Source organism: Heliangelus exortis, chromosome 1 (genome assembly GCF_036169615.1).
Source record: "Heliangelus exortis chromosome 1, bHelExo1.hap1, whole genome shotgun sequence".
In the NCBI taxonomy this organism is placed as follows: Eukaryota; Metazoa; Chordata; class Aves; order Apodiformes; family Trochilidae; genus Heliangelus; species Heliangelus exortis.
This window is the reverse complement of record NC_092422.1, coordinates 162682627-162699621: the sequence shown is the minus strand read 5'-3', so window position 1 is coordinate 162699621 and position 16995 is coordinate 162682627. Positions and strand designations below refer to the sequence as shown.

The 16995-nt window shown below is 38.4% G+C and overlaps 1 protein-coding gene across 2 annotated transcripts in view; it reads left to right on the top strand.

Moving 5' to 3' along the window:
• The window catches only part of NUP107 (nucleoporin 107), a 30271-nt gene extending 13900 nt beyond the window's left edge, over positions 1 to 16371 (top strand). For both annotated transcript variants that reach the window (XM_071733446.1, XM_071733445.1), the window contains exons 12-28: positions 307 to 420; positions 2598 to 2688; positions 3775 to 3851; positions 4361 to 4420; positions 5789 to 5934; positions 6052 to 6100; positions 7181 to 7250; positions 7676 to 7794; positions 9384 to 9422; positions 9791 to 9941; positions 10984 to 11094; positions 12923 to 13021; positions 13199 to 13359; positions 13552 to 13677; positions 14375 to 14488; positions 14777 to 14944; positions 16029 to 16371. In XM_071733446.1, the coding sequence (XP_071589547.1) occupies positions 307 to 420; positions 2598 to 2688; positions 3775 to 3851; positions 4361 to 4420; positions 5789 to 5934; positions 6052 to 6100; positions 7181 to 7250; positions 7676 to 7794; positions 9384 to 9422; positions 9791 to 9941; positions 10984 to 11094; positions 12923 to 13021; positions 13199 to 13359; positions 13552 to 13677; positions 14375 to 14488; positions 14777 to 14944; positions 16029 to 16136 (1803 nt within the window). In that variant the 3' untranslated portion in view covers positions 16137 to 16371. The remainder of the gene's footprint in view (positions 1 to 306; positions 421 to 2597; positions 2689 to 3774; positions 3852 to 4360; positions 4421 to 5788; positions 5935 to 6051; positions 6101 to 7180; positions 7251 to 7675; positions 7795 to 9383; positions 9423 to 9790; positions 9942 to 10983; positions 11095 to 12922; positions 13022 to 13198; positions 13360 to 13551; positions 13678 to 14374; positions 14489 to 14776; positions 14945 to 16028) is intronic.
• Positions 16372 to 16995: the final 624 nt, after the last annotated feature.

The following is a 16995-nucleotide window of genomic DNA, read 5'->3' as shown; positions in this document are numbered from 1 at the left end:
GAGGAGAAACAATTTGGTAGGTAGAGAGACAGAATGGGAAAGGATGTTTGAAGGTGAGATGAGCTGAAGGATGGGAAGTTCAGGGCAGAAACCAAAGTGGTGGAATAAACAAAAAAATTACCATGGTTCTTTCTGAACAGTGACAGAACAGAAAGAAAAATGACAGAGGAAAGAGAAGTATCATGATTCTACAGATTGTTATGCCAACTTGAAAAAATTACTCTAAATTATAAAACAGGGCAGAAAATCATCAGAAGAGGCATCGAGGCATTGTCTGAGTGGGTGGTGATGATTTTTTTCTTGCAGGATCCAGATGCTCCTATAAGACAGAAACTGCCACTTGATGATTTGGACCAAGAAGATGATGCGAGGTTATTAAAGTATCTCTTCACTCTCATCAGAGCAGGAATGACAGATGAAGTAAGATGCAGAAAGTTATAGTATCTTCTCAACTAAGTAGTTTAACTTACTTTAAATCTTACTATTGAAATCTGTGAAAAGCTGTGTACTAAAATGTCTGCTTAAATTTGGCTTGTAGTGATTTTTTTTTTTCCATTTCTTTCATCAAGTGATAGACTGCTAAATAAGTTTTAATGAAATCTTCCATTTAGTTAAGTAATTTTGGATGTAGAATAGATGTTATGGAAAAAAATGGATTCTGGTTGTATTTTATTGTAGTGGCTTGTTATTAAATACAGCAAAACACACAGAATGGTTCATAGTACTTCCCAGTTGCATCTGTAGGTTAGTATACTGGCTTCCTTCTAGATACATTACAGTGGAATGCACTTAGAATTTTAACTGGAGAGAGAGGTTTGATGTATGCTTTTCTTAGAAATAGCATTAAATTAAGCAAACTTGTACTTGTGCTTATAGTGTTCCCTTGGATATATAATTTGAGTGGAGTTGAGGAGAGAGTCAGGGCTACTTTCATCACCTTGTACAAACAGTTGCAGTGGCACATTTGGAGGTGTGTCTCAGGGCTGAAAAGTGGGGACCAGCACACAAGCTCCATAGGCTAATGCTGCCATCAGAAAAAATGTGAAGTCATTTACAGTGGCTGCTTTTATTAGTTAAAATGACTTTCCTTTCTTGCTTTCGATGTTTAGTTTCTTACCTTTATTCTTCAGCAGTGAAAACTTTGGTAGACTTTATCAAAGTATTCTAGGAAGCATGTTGTTATCCTCCATTAACTCTTTTGCTGTAAGTCTGCTTGTTGCCCACCTTAAAGAATATATGTATGTGTATGTATGTGTAAAGAATATGTATATGTATATGTGTGTGTGTGTGTGTTTACTTTGCATTTATCCTCAGATGGGTGGCACCCAGGCAGTTTCTGTCCTGAAGCTGTTCTGAATAACTATCCCCACTTGTGAAGTGGCCTTCATGATTTAATAATGTAAATGCATGTCTTGTGGGGTTCTCTAAAGGCTGCAAACTGAGTTGCCTTACACTAACCAGGCTCTCTGTATATAATGACATTTGAGTAATGAGGGGCAAAAGAGGGGCTTGAGATTCTTGTGCTCAAGACCTTAGATTAAGGAATATGGTTACTTGCTAGGACTGTGTTCCACATCTATTAATTTTCTGATAGTATGGGCACATGAGCATGTTGCTGCAGGGCAATATGAACACCCATTTGCTGCATCAGTTGTTCTGCAGTCACTGTTTGATAAGCATTAAGTGGCTTATTTGTTAAAGAAAGAGTGAGTTAAAATACTTTGGCTTTACTCTGAATTAGGAACAAACCTCTGTCCGTTTACAGGAGGTAATACACAGCAGGTAAGATCTTGGCTGTCTGTCTTTAAATTTAGTGTTTGTCACCATTCCCCAAATGGCTGAATGTCTGCAGCCTTCCAGTGTGAAAAGAACAGAACTTGGCTAAACAAACCAAGACTGCATGTTGGAGTTTCTCTCACTGTTCATATTGTTTTGTCAGTCCTGGAATAGTACCAGCCAGACTTAATTAGACCATCTTTAGCTGACTTCTTTGGGTTTTTTTCCCTTTTTTCCCCCTTTTTTTCTGGCAGGAGTATAGAATTGGAAAAATTGTAGGGCATGGGGTTTTTTTTTGGGGGGAAGGGGCAGTTTCAGTTCTATTTTCCATGCTAATCAAAAGAACTTTGAGTTAAACCTGTTTGTGGTATTGCACAGACTCTTTTAATATCATTAAGGGAAAGGTGGGATTGCTATTTGTGGAAGTGCATGAGGGGTTTGGAAGGCTAAGTCAGCTGGAAACATAGATGAGTGGGTGAAGAGGTGGATTATGCATCTAAGCAACAAGATGACACCTTAAACTAAATTTACCAGAAGGATGTGTAGCAGCAGTTTAAGTTAGCAAAGATGAGACTGTAGCATGTTGCTCACTTTGCTACAAATACTGGCTGAAAAAGCTTAGTGGAGAGAACACTAATGACAGTTTATTTACTTTGAAGTCTTACAGTTGTGATTAGTTTAAAGTTCTTTGTTGTTTATTCTTATGCACAGGAGAACCTCCACATAAATTAACTGTTTTAGTAATGTTCAAATTCATAAAGGAGAAGCTGGTGTTTTTCCTATCATGAAGTCTATTGCTGAGAAATTCCATTATTTTTCAGGCACAGCGTTTATGCAAACGATGTGGTCAGGCCTGGAGAGCAGCAACTTTGGAAGGATGGAAATTGTATCATGATCCTAACATAAATGGAGGTATTGACTTCAAAGTGCATGTAAAAATAAGGCAGATGGCTTTCTTTTAATATCTGTCTGTGGCAAAGAGAGAGAGCTTTTTCTTTTCACCTTAAGAGCTTTATTTTTGTGTCTATAAAATATTCTGTCATGCCTGTTGAGCCTGTAAAAGTTAACATGAAATTATTTTAGTTTGTGATACTGAAAATCAAGCATAATTGCTAGGAAATAGGTCTTCCCCACCTCTATAATGTTTCGGACTGTATTTTCTCAACATCTGACTTGTGTTATTTGCAAACATTTTGTTGCTTGCAAACTCAAAGTTGGGCTCTGTGTCCAGATTCAGAAGGTAAAGTAGAGCTAGAGTTCAGCAAATGTAAACACAAGAGAAAGCTGTGCTTTTAAAATAGTTGAAAATTCTTAAATTACATTTCTCCTTGGCTCTAGAGTATCTTGCACGTTATACCATTGATAACACAGTACCTTGCTTCTCTTCATGCTCAGGGCATTGCAGGATTTAACAAAGAATTTAAGAAGGTTATTAAGTGCTGTGCATAGCTGGGCTTGGAAGGCATAATGCTTTCCTGATTTTCAAATCCTGATAGCCTGTTGGTTGTTGTTTTTTCTCTTTACCAGTGTCCTAGCTTAAGTTTTGAGTGTACCCACCTAGGCTGCTGCATTGGTTTTAATTCTGTGGTCATGCCTGTTGAGCCTGTAAAAGTTAACAGATGCTCTCAGAATAGTAGCCCTGAAGCAGTGACATTTTTTATAAGTTTGTATTCCTTAAAATATAAAAATTCCTCTTTTCTCCTTAACTTTGTGTTTTCCACAATGTAAACACTTTAGATCTGGTTAAAAATACTATTTTCTTCAAAGCTAGATAGCAACTAAGCTATCAAAATACTGTGACTTTAAGATGACTTCACCAGCCTTCCCAGAAAAGCCTCCTTGCAGTCCAGCCAAAAGAATCAAAATACATTATGAAGAATTCCAAACAGATTGAAATTGGTTTAATAACAGAAAATAAGCTTTACCTGGCTACTGTTTTTTTTTTAATACATGTTAGCAACGTTTTTTTCCCTTTTTTAAGTTATCCTTTGCATTTAGGAAAAGAGCTGGAGCCTGTTCAAGGGAATCCATATAGGTGCATTTGGAAAGTAAGTTGTTGGCGGATGGCTGAAGAGGTAAGATAATGCTTATTTACCTGATATTAACATATAAATTGGAACATTTCTGAATTCTGTAATGTGATTTTGAGTAAACTTACCCCTTCTGTGTTTGCTGCTTTTAGGATTTGCAATTAACATTTCTAAGAAGGCGTCTGAAATAATGTGTTTGTCTTGTAGTGAGAAATCCACATAAACAACACCAATTTTTCAGGCTCATTAGGTTGAAAGTGAAACTGCTGGTACTAACTTTGTCTTTCATCTTGACTTAATTGAATGGGAAAGGAAAAACGTTGCTTTCTTTCCAGGTCAATGCAAATATTTCAGCTCAGTCACAAGGGGCTGCCAGTGAGGGGAAGTCACTTGCTGTTCTCATTCTGGCTCCTGATGTGTCCTGTGATTTTTACACCTTGCTTGGAAACTATCAGATGGAACATTTTAGAATTACTGAATATCTGTAAAATGCAAAGTAACTAGAACACATGCTTTGTAATTAAAAATTGTTTATTTTCTACTGTTTATTTTAGGAACAGTTTAATAGATATGAGAGAGCAATCTATGCGGCACTGAGTGGAAACCTCAAACAGGTATGTGAAGCCTCCTACCTCAGTGGTGTTTGGTAGCTGGACATTTTCTTTCTCCTGTGACATCAGAAATACTGCAGTTACTGGTTATGGTACTTTTGAAGGTAGTAAACAGGACAAAAGCAAATATTGCTGATTTAGCAGACATGGTTTTGTAGGATTGACATGCCTTCATAAAATATACTTGATAGACTTCTCTTAATATTATTTATGCTCTCAGAACAGACAGTTCTAGTCTTGTTGCTTTAGTTCTTCTCTAGTTCAGTACTATTTAAAAAGTTATACGGTCACTTTCCTGCCCATGCACAGTATCCTAAGAGACAAGTTGGTGTATCCAAAGATTATTCTGTACCTGAATTTCATTATTAGTGAGTTTTACACTCTATACAATGCTCACTTTTATCTTTAAGTAGTTCTTGCCTTTTATTAGTTTTAATCCTCCAGATGGTTTTGTGCTCTTTTCCTCCTAACTAATAATTTTTTCTTACCATTTTTAAGAACAAGGACACTGCAGACTATCTAAAAAGTTTCCTTGCTCTTATAGTACTTAGTAGTAAGCTCCTACTTGAGGAGCTTGATTTTCTGCACACCTCTTCTCCCATCTTGGTATGATGTAGCAGAAATAAAGATAATTGAGAAAACAAGAAGAGGGGGATTTTAGGAATCTTTTGAGGTTTTAGACACTGAAATTTAAACTTACTTCCTTTATAGGAAAGGAAAGGAAATGAGGCCTTCCAATCAAGAAAAAAAGGCATTACAAAATTAGACAAACTTATAGAACAGAAGTTACTTACCTTCTTGTGACAGAGTAAAGATTCAGTAAAAATTCAGTAATTTTAAAATTACTGTAAGAGTTAAGTGTTTCATGAAATGCAGTGTTTTCTCTGGAACTTGTCTCAGGGTTTCAGTGAGGAAAAAGCCTAGAAATACTCAGATAAGAACTGGATATCAAGTTCTTAATCTCACCACAGCAGCACTACTCCCTTCATCCTTCCCTCCACCACTCACTACTGCACTGTGATTTGTGCAACTGTGACATAAGCCAGTAAGGCAAAGTGATCATGCTGAAAAATGATGGCAGAAAATTGGATAATCATCATTTGAGGTGGTACAGGAGTGGTGTCAGAGTGCCTCTGGAAGTTGTACAGCATGGTTTCTCTTGACTGCCTTTAGTAGAAAATAATCAAGGAGCTGGAGCATTATTCAGTGAAAAGATTTTTTTGTATCCTGCTTGGATGGAGGGAAGGCTGCTGTTCAAGATGGTCTTCTTTGGTGCCAGGAAATCTGATTCTAAATTACAGTTGCTCTGTTCAGATTCCGATAGTTCTCCATCCCTTGATAATTTCTGCTCTGTATTTTTTTAATGTATAGATTCTTCCTGTTTGTGATACCTGGGAAGATACTGTTTGGGCATATTTCAGGGTCATGGTGGACACACTTGTTGAGCAGGAAATACGAACCTCAGTAATAACTACAGAGGAGATGGAAGACCTCCCTAGAGATTATTTAGAAACAAAGTAAGTTGTAAGTCAAGTGATGCTCCTAAACTCAATAAAGCATACTGTGTGATCTGTTTGGGATATTCAAGGTAATGTGTTTTGTTTTGTTTTGTTTTTTCCTCTCTCAATTTGAAGCTGGACTTCAGAAAAAGTGTTTGAAGAACTTCAGGCAACAGACAAAAAGGTATCTAATAATTACAGTATTTCTTCTCATTGTTTTTCATTTTTAACTATTCACCAGGTTCTACTTTTACTACACTATTTAAAAAAGACTCAAATACACACAGTTCAAACTTTGAATAAAATCCTATAGCATAATGTATAAAGAAAGCAAACTTATAAATAATGCAAAAACTGTACTGGACGCTGCCAAACTAGCTGGGTGTGCTAAAGAAATAGCTGAGTGCCAAGTGTTGTGAGAATCACCTACTTAACACTTTGGTAAAGTGTGCAAAATTTGATACCATGCCCTTTTCCTTATAGGAGGTTTCTGTTTTGTTTGTAGGAGGTTTGTGTGCATATTTCAAACAGGGTTTTCAGAACTTGAGAGGGTATTTGTTTAAGGAGACCATTTCTTTGTTACTTTTTTAACACCCAGAATATGTGTTTCATTCAAGATGGAAGAAGTAATTTATATGTAATTTTTGTAAATTTTAAATTTAAATTACACTCTCATTTGATGGAATGGGCATATATCATTTATCATATTGCTAAGATAAAGAAATGTTGAAAGACAGCTAACAAATTGATGCAGTCAGCCATAAATACACCCAGCTGTGTACTTCTTTGCCTTTCTAGAGGCAAGGAGAGTCCTCACCATAGAGCAACTTTACAGGTACATTCCAGTGGTATTCCATGCCTTAATTCCTATATCATAAAAAAAAATCTCCTCCTCAAGATAGTTTCAAGTACCTTTACTTTGAAGAATGAAACACATTGTTGCTTCTTCTCTACTCTAGAATCTATTCTCTGTAACATTATTACTTATTCTACTCTTTGCAGCATAAAGCCCTTAATCTTGGATCTCATCCATGAAAGAATTAACTTCACAGATCTGTGTTTTGGGTCTTTCAGTTTGCCAGTATTCTTGTAATTTGAGATTGAGATAGCAAGTGCCTTTTCTCCTGCTCTTTATGCAAAATACCCTTTTGAAATAGGAAACTATCTTTCCCTAAGGAGTTTTTGCTTTATTTATGTTTGCTTTCTTTATACATTATACTATAGGATTTTATTCCAAGTTTGAACTTTGATTTTCTTTCCCCAGAGGGTTATAGAAGAGAATCAAGAACACTATCACGTGATTCAGAAATTCATTATACTGGGAGATGTGGATGGTGAGCTTTTCTCTAATGATTTTAAAATGTCAACTGACTACATTATTTCCAGTGACCTTTCCAGAAACTTTTATGTGAATGGATTTTAGAGTAACCAGTAACCAAACTCCACCTAAAAGCTAAACTGTAGGGACTTCCTGGAGTTTGACATAGAAAGTTGTTTTCAAAGAAGTCATGAAATCATGAAAATGCATCAAAATATGTTGCTGTAACTTTTTCTGAGAAATAACAAGATATATTTAGCAGATATTTAAGCCAAACTGTTGCAGTTCCTTCCCAGACCGTTGCAGTTTTCTTTTGTTGCGCTTTTGAGGCTAAATGGCATTTTTTAGAATAAATACATAGTTTTGAAACATATCTTAGGTGTTTTCCCTCAGAATTTCCCCATGATATGGCTAACACCAGCATTTCCTGGGGGGCTGTAGGTTTGATGGAAGAATTCAGCAGGTGGCTTTCCAAAGACAGAAGTGTGCTCCCGGGACATCTCCTTCGGTTCATGACGCACCTTATTCTGTTTTACCGCACCTTGGGTCTGCAAACCAAGGTGAGTTCACTTGTGCTGGATTTGTTGTCATAGCAGATTTGGTGTCAATAGCTAGTCTGGAAAGCACACAGAAATACTTGTGCATAGATGTATAAATTGCATGCAATTATAGTACATTACTGCCAGGCTGATGAGGAGCTGCATGCTTAAGTAGTGTGTTTTTTGATCTCTAAGCCTAAATACAGCAGCCAAAATTCACCTCTCCAGTTCAGATTGAAAAATATTTTTTGAGGATGGTGGATTCTGCTCCTGAGCCCTTTATTGAGAAAGACCTGACTCAAGCTTGAATATTATTCCTTGCATCCAAGGTGCTTTGAGTATAACCCATTCTTATACACAGTACCTTATGATTTCAGCTCGTAAGTGTTTTTGCCTGAGGTAATTGGTACTGTCTAAAACTTCAGTATTTTCTCAAAATACATACTTAGTGTAGGCCTCTAGTGAGCAACCTGGTCTATGCTAAACACACAGATGAGCCACATAGCTGCAATGGCTTTTTTCTGAGGCAGTCACAAGTTACTAGAAGCTCTCCTTTTCTACTGTTTTAAGATTTAGAAGCACTTACGAATCAGATACATTTCTGAATGTAATTTGTTTTGGCAAAAGCACCTGTGTTTTTGTTAGATGGTTTAAATACAGCTCTCAGTTACTATCTTTTTTCATTCCTCTAGTCATTGCTTCATTCATTTATTTTGAAGTCTGATGACATATACCTAATTAAAAGGAACATATGTGTCTGTAATTATTTAGCCAGACTCAAAACTTAACGTAGTATGTCTTTAAGATGAAGTATGGTAGAATTAGTCATTAACATATGTTTAAAAGAGGGGACAAAAAAAAAATCCAGTTTACTTCAATTCCACTGTGGGATTGTGAGTAGCTGTTGATTACAGCCTCTCCAATTTTGGAGTAGGTGAGTGTACTACAAAATTACTCAGTCAGCACTCACCAGACCTCAGGGGGAAGAGGCAGTTGTTCAAGCTTTTATGATTTTCTTTATCTGATATTTGAGAACAATTCATATAGGGATATGTTTCTCTGATTTCATTTACAGATATAAAACTAAAATAATGATAGTTCTTCACAGTAGCAAACCCTTTAGTCTTAGCCAAATCAGTCTCAGGTGCTCAGGAGAGACTTTGGTTGTTTAGCACAGGCTGTAACAGGTGAGCCAGGTGGTGAACATACGTAGGAACATCAGAATTCTCTGTAATACAGCAGTGCATGTAGCACACTGCAGTAGTCATCTTGTTCACCTGACACTTTATTTATTTTTAAAATATGGTAAAGTGGGAAGATTTGGAAGACAATTTTTAAAGTAACTTACTAGTTAGACAAAAAAGTTTAATTTTCGGTTCCTGAAAAAAAAAAAAAAATCCTTGAAATCTTTGAATCAGAAGACCTATTTTTTGAAACACTGTCCAAGAGAAACAGTTTTCCCAGCCAACCCTGCTTGAAATGTGTAGATTAGTCAAGCAAAGCTAAGTAAATATCCTTGTATCTGTGTCATACTGATAGCCTGTAGAGTACGTTTCATTTTTTTCCACATTATCTGATTTAAAACTGAATTTATATTTTTTTGAAATAAGGAGGAAGTTTCTGTTGAAGTCCTAAAGACCTACATTCAGGTAAGCTTTCAAAAATATAGTTTGCTTTCTCTGATGTAATTTAGACATAAAGGAAGAAGGAAAGGGTATTTAAGGTTAGGGGGTGGAAAGATCTATGACGCAGTTAATGCTCTGTTCTCAAGAGACACATGGAAGCCTGCCTAATATGCAGAGTTTCTGTCAGCAGAAATGAGAGATTTAAATGTTAAATGAGAGACAGTTCTATTGATCCTAGTTTAGAAGCTGAGAAGTGGAATCTTCCTGTAGGAGAACAAAATAACTAGAAATCCGTTACAGATTTATGTTTTTATGTAAGTGTAACCACCCTGATGTGGTAACACAGAGGAATGTACTACATTTTTGCTAAATATTTGCTTTGTGTTCTGCAGCGGATGGTAACTGAGAAGCACACGGATTTAGTGGCCTTTTATGTTAGCCACTTGCCCCCTGAGCTAGCTGTTGCTCAGTATGCTTTATTTCTTGAAGATGTTACTGAAAGTGATCAACGCCACCACTGTCTTGAATTAGCAAAAGATGCAGGTGAGATGTTGTAATTATGCTCATATTGTAATTATTGCTTTATATCCTGGGTTACTTTGTCTCTTAGTAGTTTTTGATGCAAGACCTAACTATGAGGATTGTATAGTTCCCTTCCTGTGCATCTTTTTCCATTAAATAAAAAGAATTTCCTGATCGCTTCTTGAAATAGGTATATTTTGGGTTTTAAATAGCCTTGAATTGCAGGGGTTTTTCTGAGTTAAAATAAATACCACTTTTGCTCCTGAAATATGTCCAAACACAGCGGGAAGTAAGTGCCAGCTGCCTGTCTCAAATACATGCTCTGAGGGTTGACATGATTGTATTATTTCAAAAAACTATAAAAAGGGATACCTGTTCATGGATTTAGTAAGGTTATGAGTATTTCTTTTGTGTGTGTGTCCTATTCATAGTGCTCTTCGTTAGCCACAGTGGGTTGCTTGCATTAATTGTAAGCTTTCTTCCAGGCATGTATACATCAAATTAAAAGGGAGTACAATGAAGCAGCACCCTGTCCATTGTTTGACAATGACTCTGTGCCACTCAGAATCCACAGAGAAATAGATTTAGTGCAGACTTTGGTGTCGAACTTTTCTTCAATCTTTTTTTAGTAATTTTCTTTTAAAAACTTTGCTAAGGTTTCAAAAATAAAACATTCTGCTTCAGCATCTGTAAAAGAAGAATTGAGAGCTTTTCCTTGTACTTTCATGTCAAATCATAGTCTTGCCATCAGAACTGTAGGAATTTGTGGTCATAGCAAATATATCTATATGCTGGTTCACAGTACAGACTAAAAAACTTCTCTTACTCTTTTTGCCGTGCTTCGTGTCCTTTGTTAGCTCAAATATTGATCTAAAATACCTCTAATTTTAGAGGGATACCTCTAAAATGAGGGATCTCAAAAGCTTATCATTTAGTCTAACAATGTGAGTGTGAACAGACTGATAAGAACTACCAGTAGTAAGAACAACAGCTGGAGTCTGAAATTAATTCTGTGGCAAGTTTAAATTCATGATTGCTCTTACATGTTTCTGTCTTCACCCAGGTCTGGATGTTGCAGCCATAACAAAAACTGTTGTTGAAAACATCCGCAAGAAGGATGCTGGGGAATTCAGCCACCACGACCATATGCTGGATGCAGGCACAACAGAGGCAAGTGTATTTTGTAGGGCAGACAACCTAGTTTGCAACCACCTCCAGAGTCTTACACCATATGTGATCCATATCTCTCTTCAAATGATGGTGGAAATTGCCCTGTAAAAAGCCTGTGAGGCAAACTCACCTCCCAGGTGACCAGTTATGAGGATCTGAATTGCACATAGTTGCAATTTATATTTCTGCATCTCCTTTATCCTCTGGGCTGTGGTGTATGGTGCTCAGCAGCACGTCAGTATGTGAGCAATAATGAAAAGAAAGGCCATGAAACAACCACAACAAATTTTTATAGAATTGGCTGGGTTGGAAGGGACCTCAGAGATCATCAAGTCCAACCCTTGATCCACTACCGCTGCAGTTACCAGACCATGGCACTGAGTGCCACATCCAGTCTCTTTTTAAATATCTCCAGGGATGGAGAATCCACCACTTCCCTGGGCAGCCCATTCCAATGCTTGATCACCCTCTCTGTGAAGAAATTCTTTCTAATGTCCAACCTAAACTTCCCCCGGCACAACTTAAGACTGTGTCCTCTTGTCTTGCTGAGAGTTGCCTGGGAAAAGAGACCAACCCCCCCCTGGCTCCAACCTCCTTTCAGGGAGTTGTAGAGAGTGATGAGGTCTCCCCTGAGCCTCCTCTTCTCCAGGCTGAACAGCCCCAGCTCCCTCAGCCTCTCCTCATAGGATCTGTGCTGGAGTCCCTTCACCAGCCTGGTTGCCCTCCTTTGGACCTGCTCCAGGACCTCGATATCCTTCCTGAACTGAGGGGCCCAGAACTGGACACAGGACTCGAGGTGTGGCCTCACCAGTGCTGAGTACAGGGGAAGAATCACTTCCTTGGACCTGCTGGCCACGCTGTTCCTGATACAGGCCAGGATGCCATTGGCCTTCTTGGCCACCTGGGCACACTGCTGGCTCATGTTCAGCTTCCTGTCACTCCAGACTCCCAGGTCCCTTTCTGCCTGGCTGCTCTCAGCCACTCTGTGCCCAGCCTGGAGCTCCCCATGGGGTTGTTGTGGCCAAAGTGCAGGACCCGGCCCTTGGCCGTGTTGAACCTCATCCCGTTGTAATCAGCCCAACTCTCCAGTCTGTCCAGGCCCCTCTGCATTTATGTTGTATTATGTTGTAGATGACAGCAAGATATTATTGTAGCTTCTCAGAATTATGAAGATGAATACTTTGGATCTCAGACCTTCCTATGTGCTGAAGTGGCACATTCTGTGTTTGACAGACACTGTCTTTACTGATAGTTTCATTGTCATCACTATTGAGTGTTGGTTTGATCCAACACAGTATTTTAGTGACAGTGAGGTTCTGTTAATAGTTTGCATTCAAAATACTGTTTAGAAGGCCACTGACAGTTTTCAAACTTGTGTCAAACTTTTTGGCTGTTCAGTACAAAAAAGTTGAAGCTCTCTAAGCCAAGTAGTTGATCTCATGCAAGAATTGGACAGCTGTGGTTGCAGGATATTGACACCCCTAAAGATTGTAGCAAGAACTCCATACAGCATGTCTGTACAGTGTATTCTTCACCATCCATCTTCTTCAAACTTTAATCCATAAAAAAAGAATTTCGGAGCTGATGCTCAACCATTGATCTGAATGTCTTGGGAATACTTAGAAATGAATTTTTAATTATTCTAGATGGCAGAATTTGTTTTCTAAGCCTTTGATGCTAAAGTTGTGAATGAAGCAATCCTTGTTAGGATGTCATAATGTTATCCAAAGATCTCTAGAAGCTTGTGTATTTCATTGACTGGATTTCCTGTGCCTAACATAAGCTGTATGCTTAAAATTTCATTGAGTCTGTATGTTGGTTTTTCCAGGCAGATCGGCTGAAAATTGATGTGATTGACTGGCTCGTCTTTGATCCTGCACAGAGGGCAGAAGCTCTTAAGCAAAGCAATGCAATCATGAGGAAGTTCTTGGGTAATCAACTTTACAAATACGCTTTTTTTAAATGTTGTTTTTGTTTGCATTGGCTCTTGGCACTTGGTATTTGCTATAACTTGGAATCCAGTCTCTTAAAAAGCACGGGTTTGTCAGTTTGTAAAAATAAATTATGGAAATTGCCAAGATGTTGATACTCAGTTCACCTTTTCATAGCATCCAAGAAACATGAAGCTGCAAAGGATGTGTTTGTGAAGATCCCCCAAGACTCTATAGCAGAAATATATAACCAGTGGGAAGAACAGGGAATGGATACTCCACTTCCAGCAGAGGATGACAACGCTATACGGGAACATTTGTGTATTCGTGCATATTTGGTGAGTTTCAGATATGTTGTATTCCAAGTTACTATTTACAAGTAAGGGTGGGTCTGCCTTGGTGGGAAAACCTTAAGCTTTGTCCAGTTGATTTAACTCCTGATTTCTGGATACGCTGTGGCTGTGCACTTAATTACATGCTTGTAATTATATGAGCTAAATATGTCCAAACCTGATTCCAATGCCATCCAGGAAGCCCATGAAACCTTTAATGAGTGGTTTAAACACATGAACTCAGCTCCACAGAAGCCTTCTTTGTTGCCACAAGCAAGCTTCACTGAAAAGGTGGCCCATGAACATAAAGAAAAGAAGTATGAGGTACGTAAAAGTTGAAGTTATTTACCATAAACATTTTATTTTCTCACTTAGGGGGCAGTCTTAGCTTAATGAAACAGAGTAGAGAACTGCTAATTCATATTGCATAAGAACTCTATTATAAAATACTCCATGTTGAGGGAGTACCAGACAGTAGAATAGAAATGGCACAGCCCAATAAATTCTCATGTTTTTTGCTATGACTCAGCTTTACATCCAGTATTGTAATGTAGCAGTAATTATTCAATATCATGTGTTGATTGTCAGTGTTATTAATAAATGTACTTGATTTTGCTGTTAAGTTCTTTTAATTCTTGTATTCATCACGTTTTGTTCTCCAGAAAATTCTGCAGTTCTGTTTGTTTTGTCAAAAGTTCTATTTTTTGCGTGCATGGCCACTATGAATACACTGCATTCACTTTTCAGTAGCTGTTTTATAAAGCAGGATAATGGCAGAATAAGTTTAAGATTGTCTTCCTCTCATAGCTTTGCTTCTGAACAAGCTGTCTGCCTGGACAGAGAATTCAGCAAGGCTGCAAATAGCTGTTAGGAGCAGGCTTTTAAGTTTTGGCAACTGGATGAAGATTCTAATTTGAATTAGAGCTGTGCTGGCTGTTGCATGCTAGGTGAAGAGTCTGTGTTAAAATAACCTTGGAAATTATCCTGGTTTTCAGTAGTTTATTTTTTGTCTCTTTCCCAGATGGACTATGGTATTTGGAAGGGCCTCTTGGATGCACTTACAGCTGATGTGAAGGAGAAAATGTACAATGTGTTGCTGTTTGTTGATGGAGGGTGGATGGTCGACGTTAGAGAGGTATTTGGTTATAAATTTTTACAGCATGGCATAAGCACTGGGTTGTACCTTTTGTCATTTCCAGTTTGATGTGCTTTTGTCTGGCTAAATTCCCTCTGACCTTGCTGTGACTGGTTACAGGTTGCTTCCCTTCCCTTCAGTTACCATATAAATTGGATCTAGCTGCCCAGTCAGGGCTGGTTAGCCCAGTTTTTTGCCTCTGACGCTATTAATTACCTGGTTATGCTGAGCTGTCTGTTAAAGGTATTTGTTCATAACACCAATTCATTATTATTTTGCTCTGGTAAGGATGCTGAGGATGACCCTGAAAGGACACACCAGATGATTTTGTTGAGGAAGCTGTGCCTGCCAATGATGTGCTTCTTACTGCACACGGTGTTACACAGCACAGGACAGTATCAGGAGTGTCTACGACTGGCTGACATGATTGCTTCTGAAAGACACAAGCTCTATACAGTGAGTTTCTGAGAGCTGCAGACAGCTTGGCTTCCATTTAAAAGCTCTGTGGGTGGGCTGTGGAAAAAGCTGCTGTATAGAGAGGAAGGTGCCATATGTTCTTTAACACCATAAGTTTCTTTATCTCTTCCCGTTCACTGCAGTAGGAAAGGGTTTCCTTGGGTGCTGACTTAAGGAATCAAAGAGTTAACTCTGAAACCATGAAGATGAAGCCAATGTTTTGACATGCAGTTCTGAGTGAAAAAAATAGCAGTTCTGAGTACAAAAATGATGGGATCCTTTCAGTGGGAAAGGCTCTTTCAAGACCATGAAGTTTCACCATTAACCTGGCATTGCCAAGTCCACCACTAAACCATGTCCCTAAGCACTACATCCACATGTCCTTTAAATATCTCCAGGGATGGTGAATGTCCCAGTGCTTGACAGCCCCTTTCAGTGAAGAAATTTTTCCTAATATCCAGTCTAGTGCAGTTACTAATTTTTGGCTGGGGGGTACTGAATTAAAATAAGTTGAACTGTAGAATTGTAATTGATTTTTTTTTTTCCATTACATTTCAGAACATTGTATAAGTAGGTTTTGTTTTGGAGCACTTGGTTTACCTAACCTTCTGTCCCTCCATATCCTGAAAAACAACCTCAAAAGGTTTTATCACTAAAAAGAAAAAAAAGAAAAAAAAATTCAGTCCAAAAAACCTAAACCACAACACTCCCCCTCCAAAACCAACAAGGATTATAAATGAGAAAAGAAACGTCAAGGCTAAGAAAATACTGTGACACATTCCCTTGTATTGGCTTAAAATCTCTGCCAACAATAACAGGAAAATTAAATTTGGCTGTTTACCAGTAATCTTTGTAGTAGTTCTGAGACAGAGATATCTTGAGAATACCTTCAGGTTTTGTATATTGCTTCTATCCTGCAGTCTTGTACTAAATGCCATTCTGAAATGTTTACACAGCCTTAAATAGAAGGGGAAAAAAGAAGAAAAAAAAAATGGTAACTTTGTTAATCACCATTTAATTTGAGATTAGCTGGTATTTTTTGCAAAGAAATATAACTTCAATTATGTCTTTTTTTTTTTATTAGGTATTTTCAAAAGAAGAACTCCGAAAGCTTCTACAGAAGCTGAGGGAATCTTCTCTGATGCTTCTGGACCAGGATCTTGATCCTTTGGGATATGAAATTCAGTCATAGGATTTCATACAGATACTTGCAAGAACTTCTGAACATGGACATTCTGGTTATGAAAAAAAAACCAAAATCATGACTCAGTTAAACTGTTCTGCTCTGTGGGGTGGGGGAAGAACCCAGCCCTCAGATTTCAACTTGAAAAATTCTGACCAACTTCAAAGAGGATATTTGTTATACAGCCTTTTTCTTACTGTCAGGTGTTTTTTTTTTCTAATAAAAGTGCCTCACAAACAGAAAATGTTTATTCATTCTATTCTAAAATGTCATTATATAAATACAATGATTGTATGAACCTCCCTTAAACATTTTTGCTACGTGCTGAGGAGCTGCCCCTCGACAAGAAACATCACTCGGCAAGGTGTGGGGGTGCAGTGGGAAGTCAGACTGCAGGAGGCAGTGTGTGTGTGTCTGTGTGTGTGTGTCTGTGTGTGTGTGTCTGTGTGTGTGTGTCTGTGTGTGTGTGTCTGTGTGTGTGTGTCTGTGTGTGTCTGTGTGTGTAAAACAAGGAGCAGAAAGCGGATGCAGGAAGCTGGAGGAGAGCAGCATCAGAGGAGGAGCAGCATTGTCCAAAGGAGGGCAACCAGGCTGGTGAAGGGACTCGAGCACAGATCCTATGAAGAGAGGCTGAGGGAGCTGGGGCTGTTCAGCCTGGAGAAGAGGAGGCTCAGGGGAGACCTCATCACTCTCTACAACTCCCTGAAAGGAGGTTGGAGCCAGGGGGGGGTTGGTCTCTTTTCCCAGGCAACTCTCAGTAAGACAAGAGGGCACAGTCTCAAGTTGTGCCAGGGGAGGTTTAGGTTGGACATTAGAAAGAATTTCTTTACTGAGAGGGTGATCAGACATTGGAATGGGCTGCCCCGGG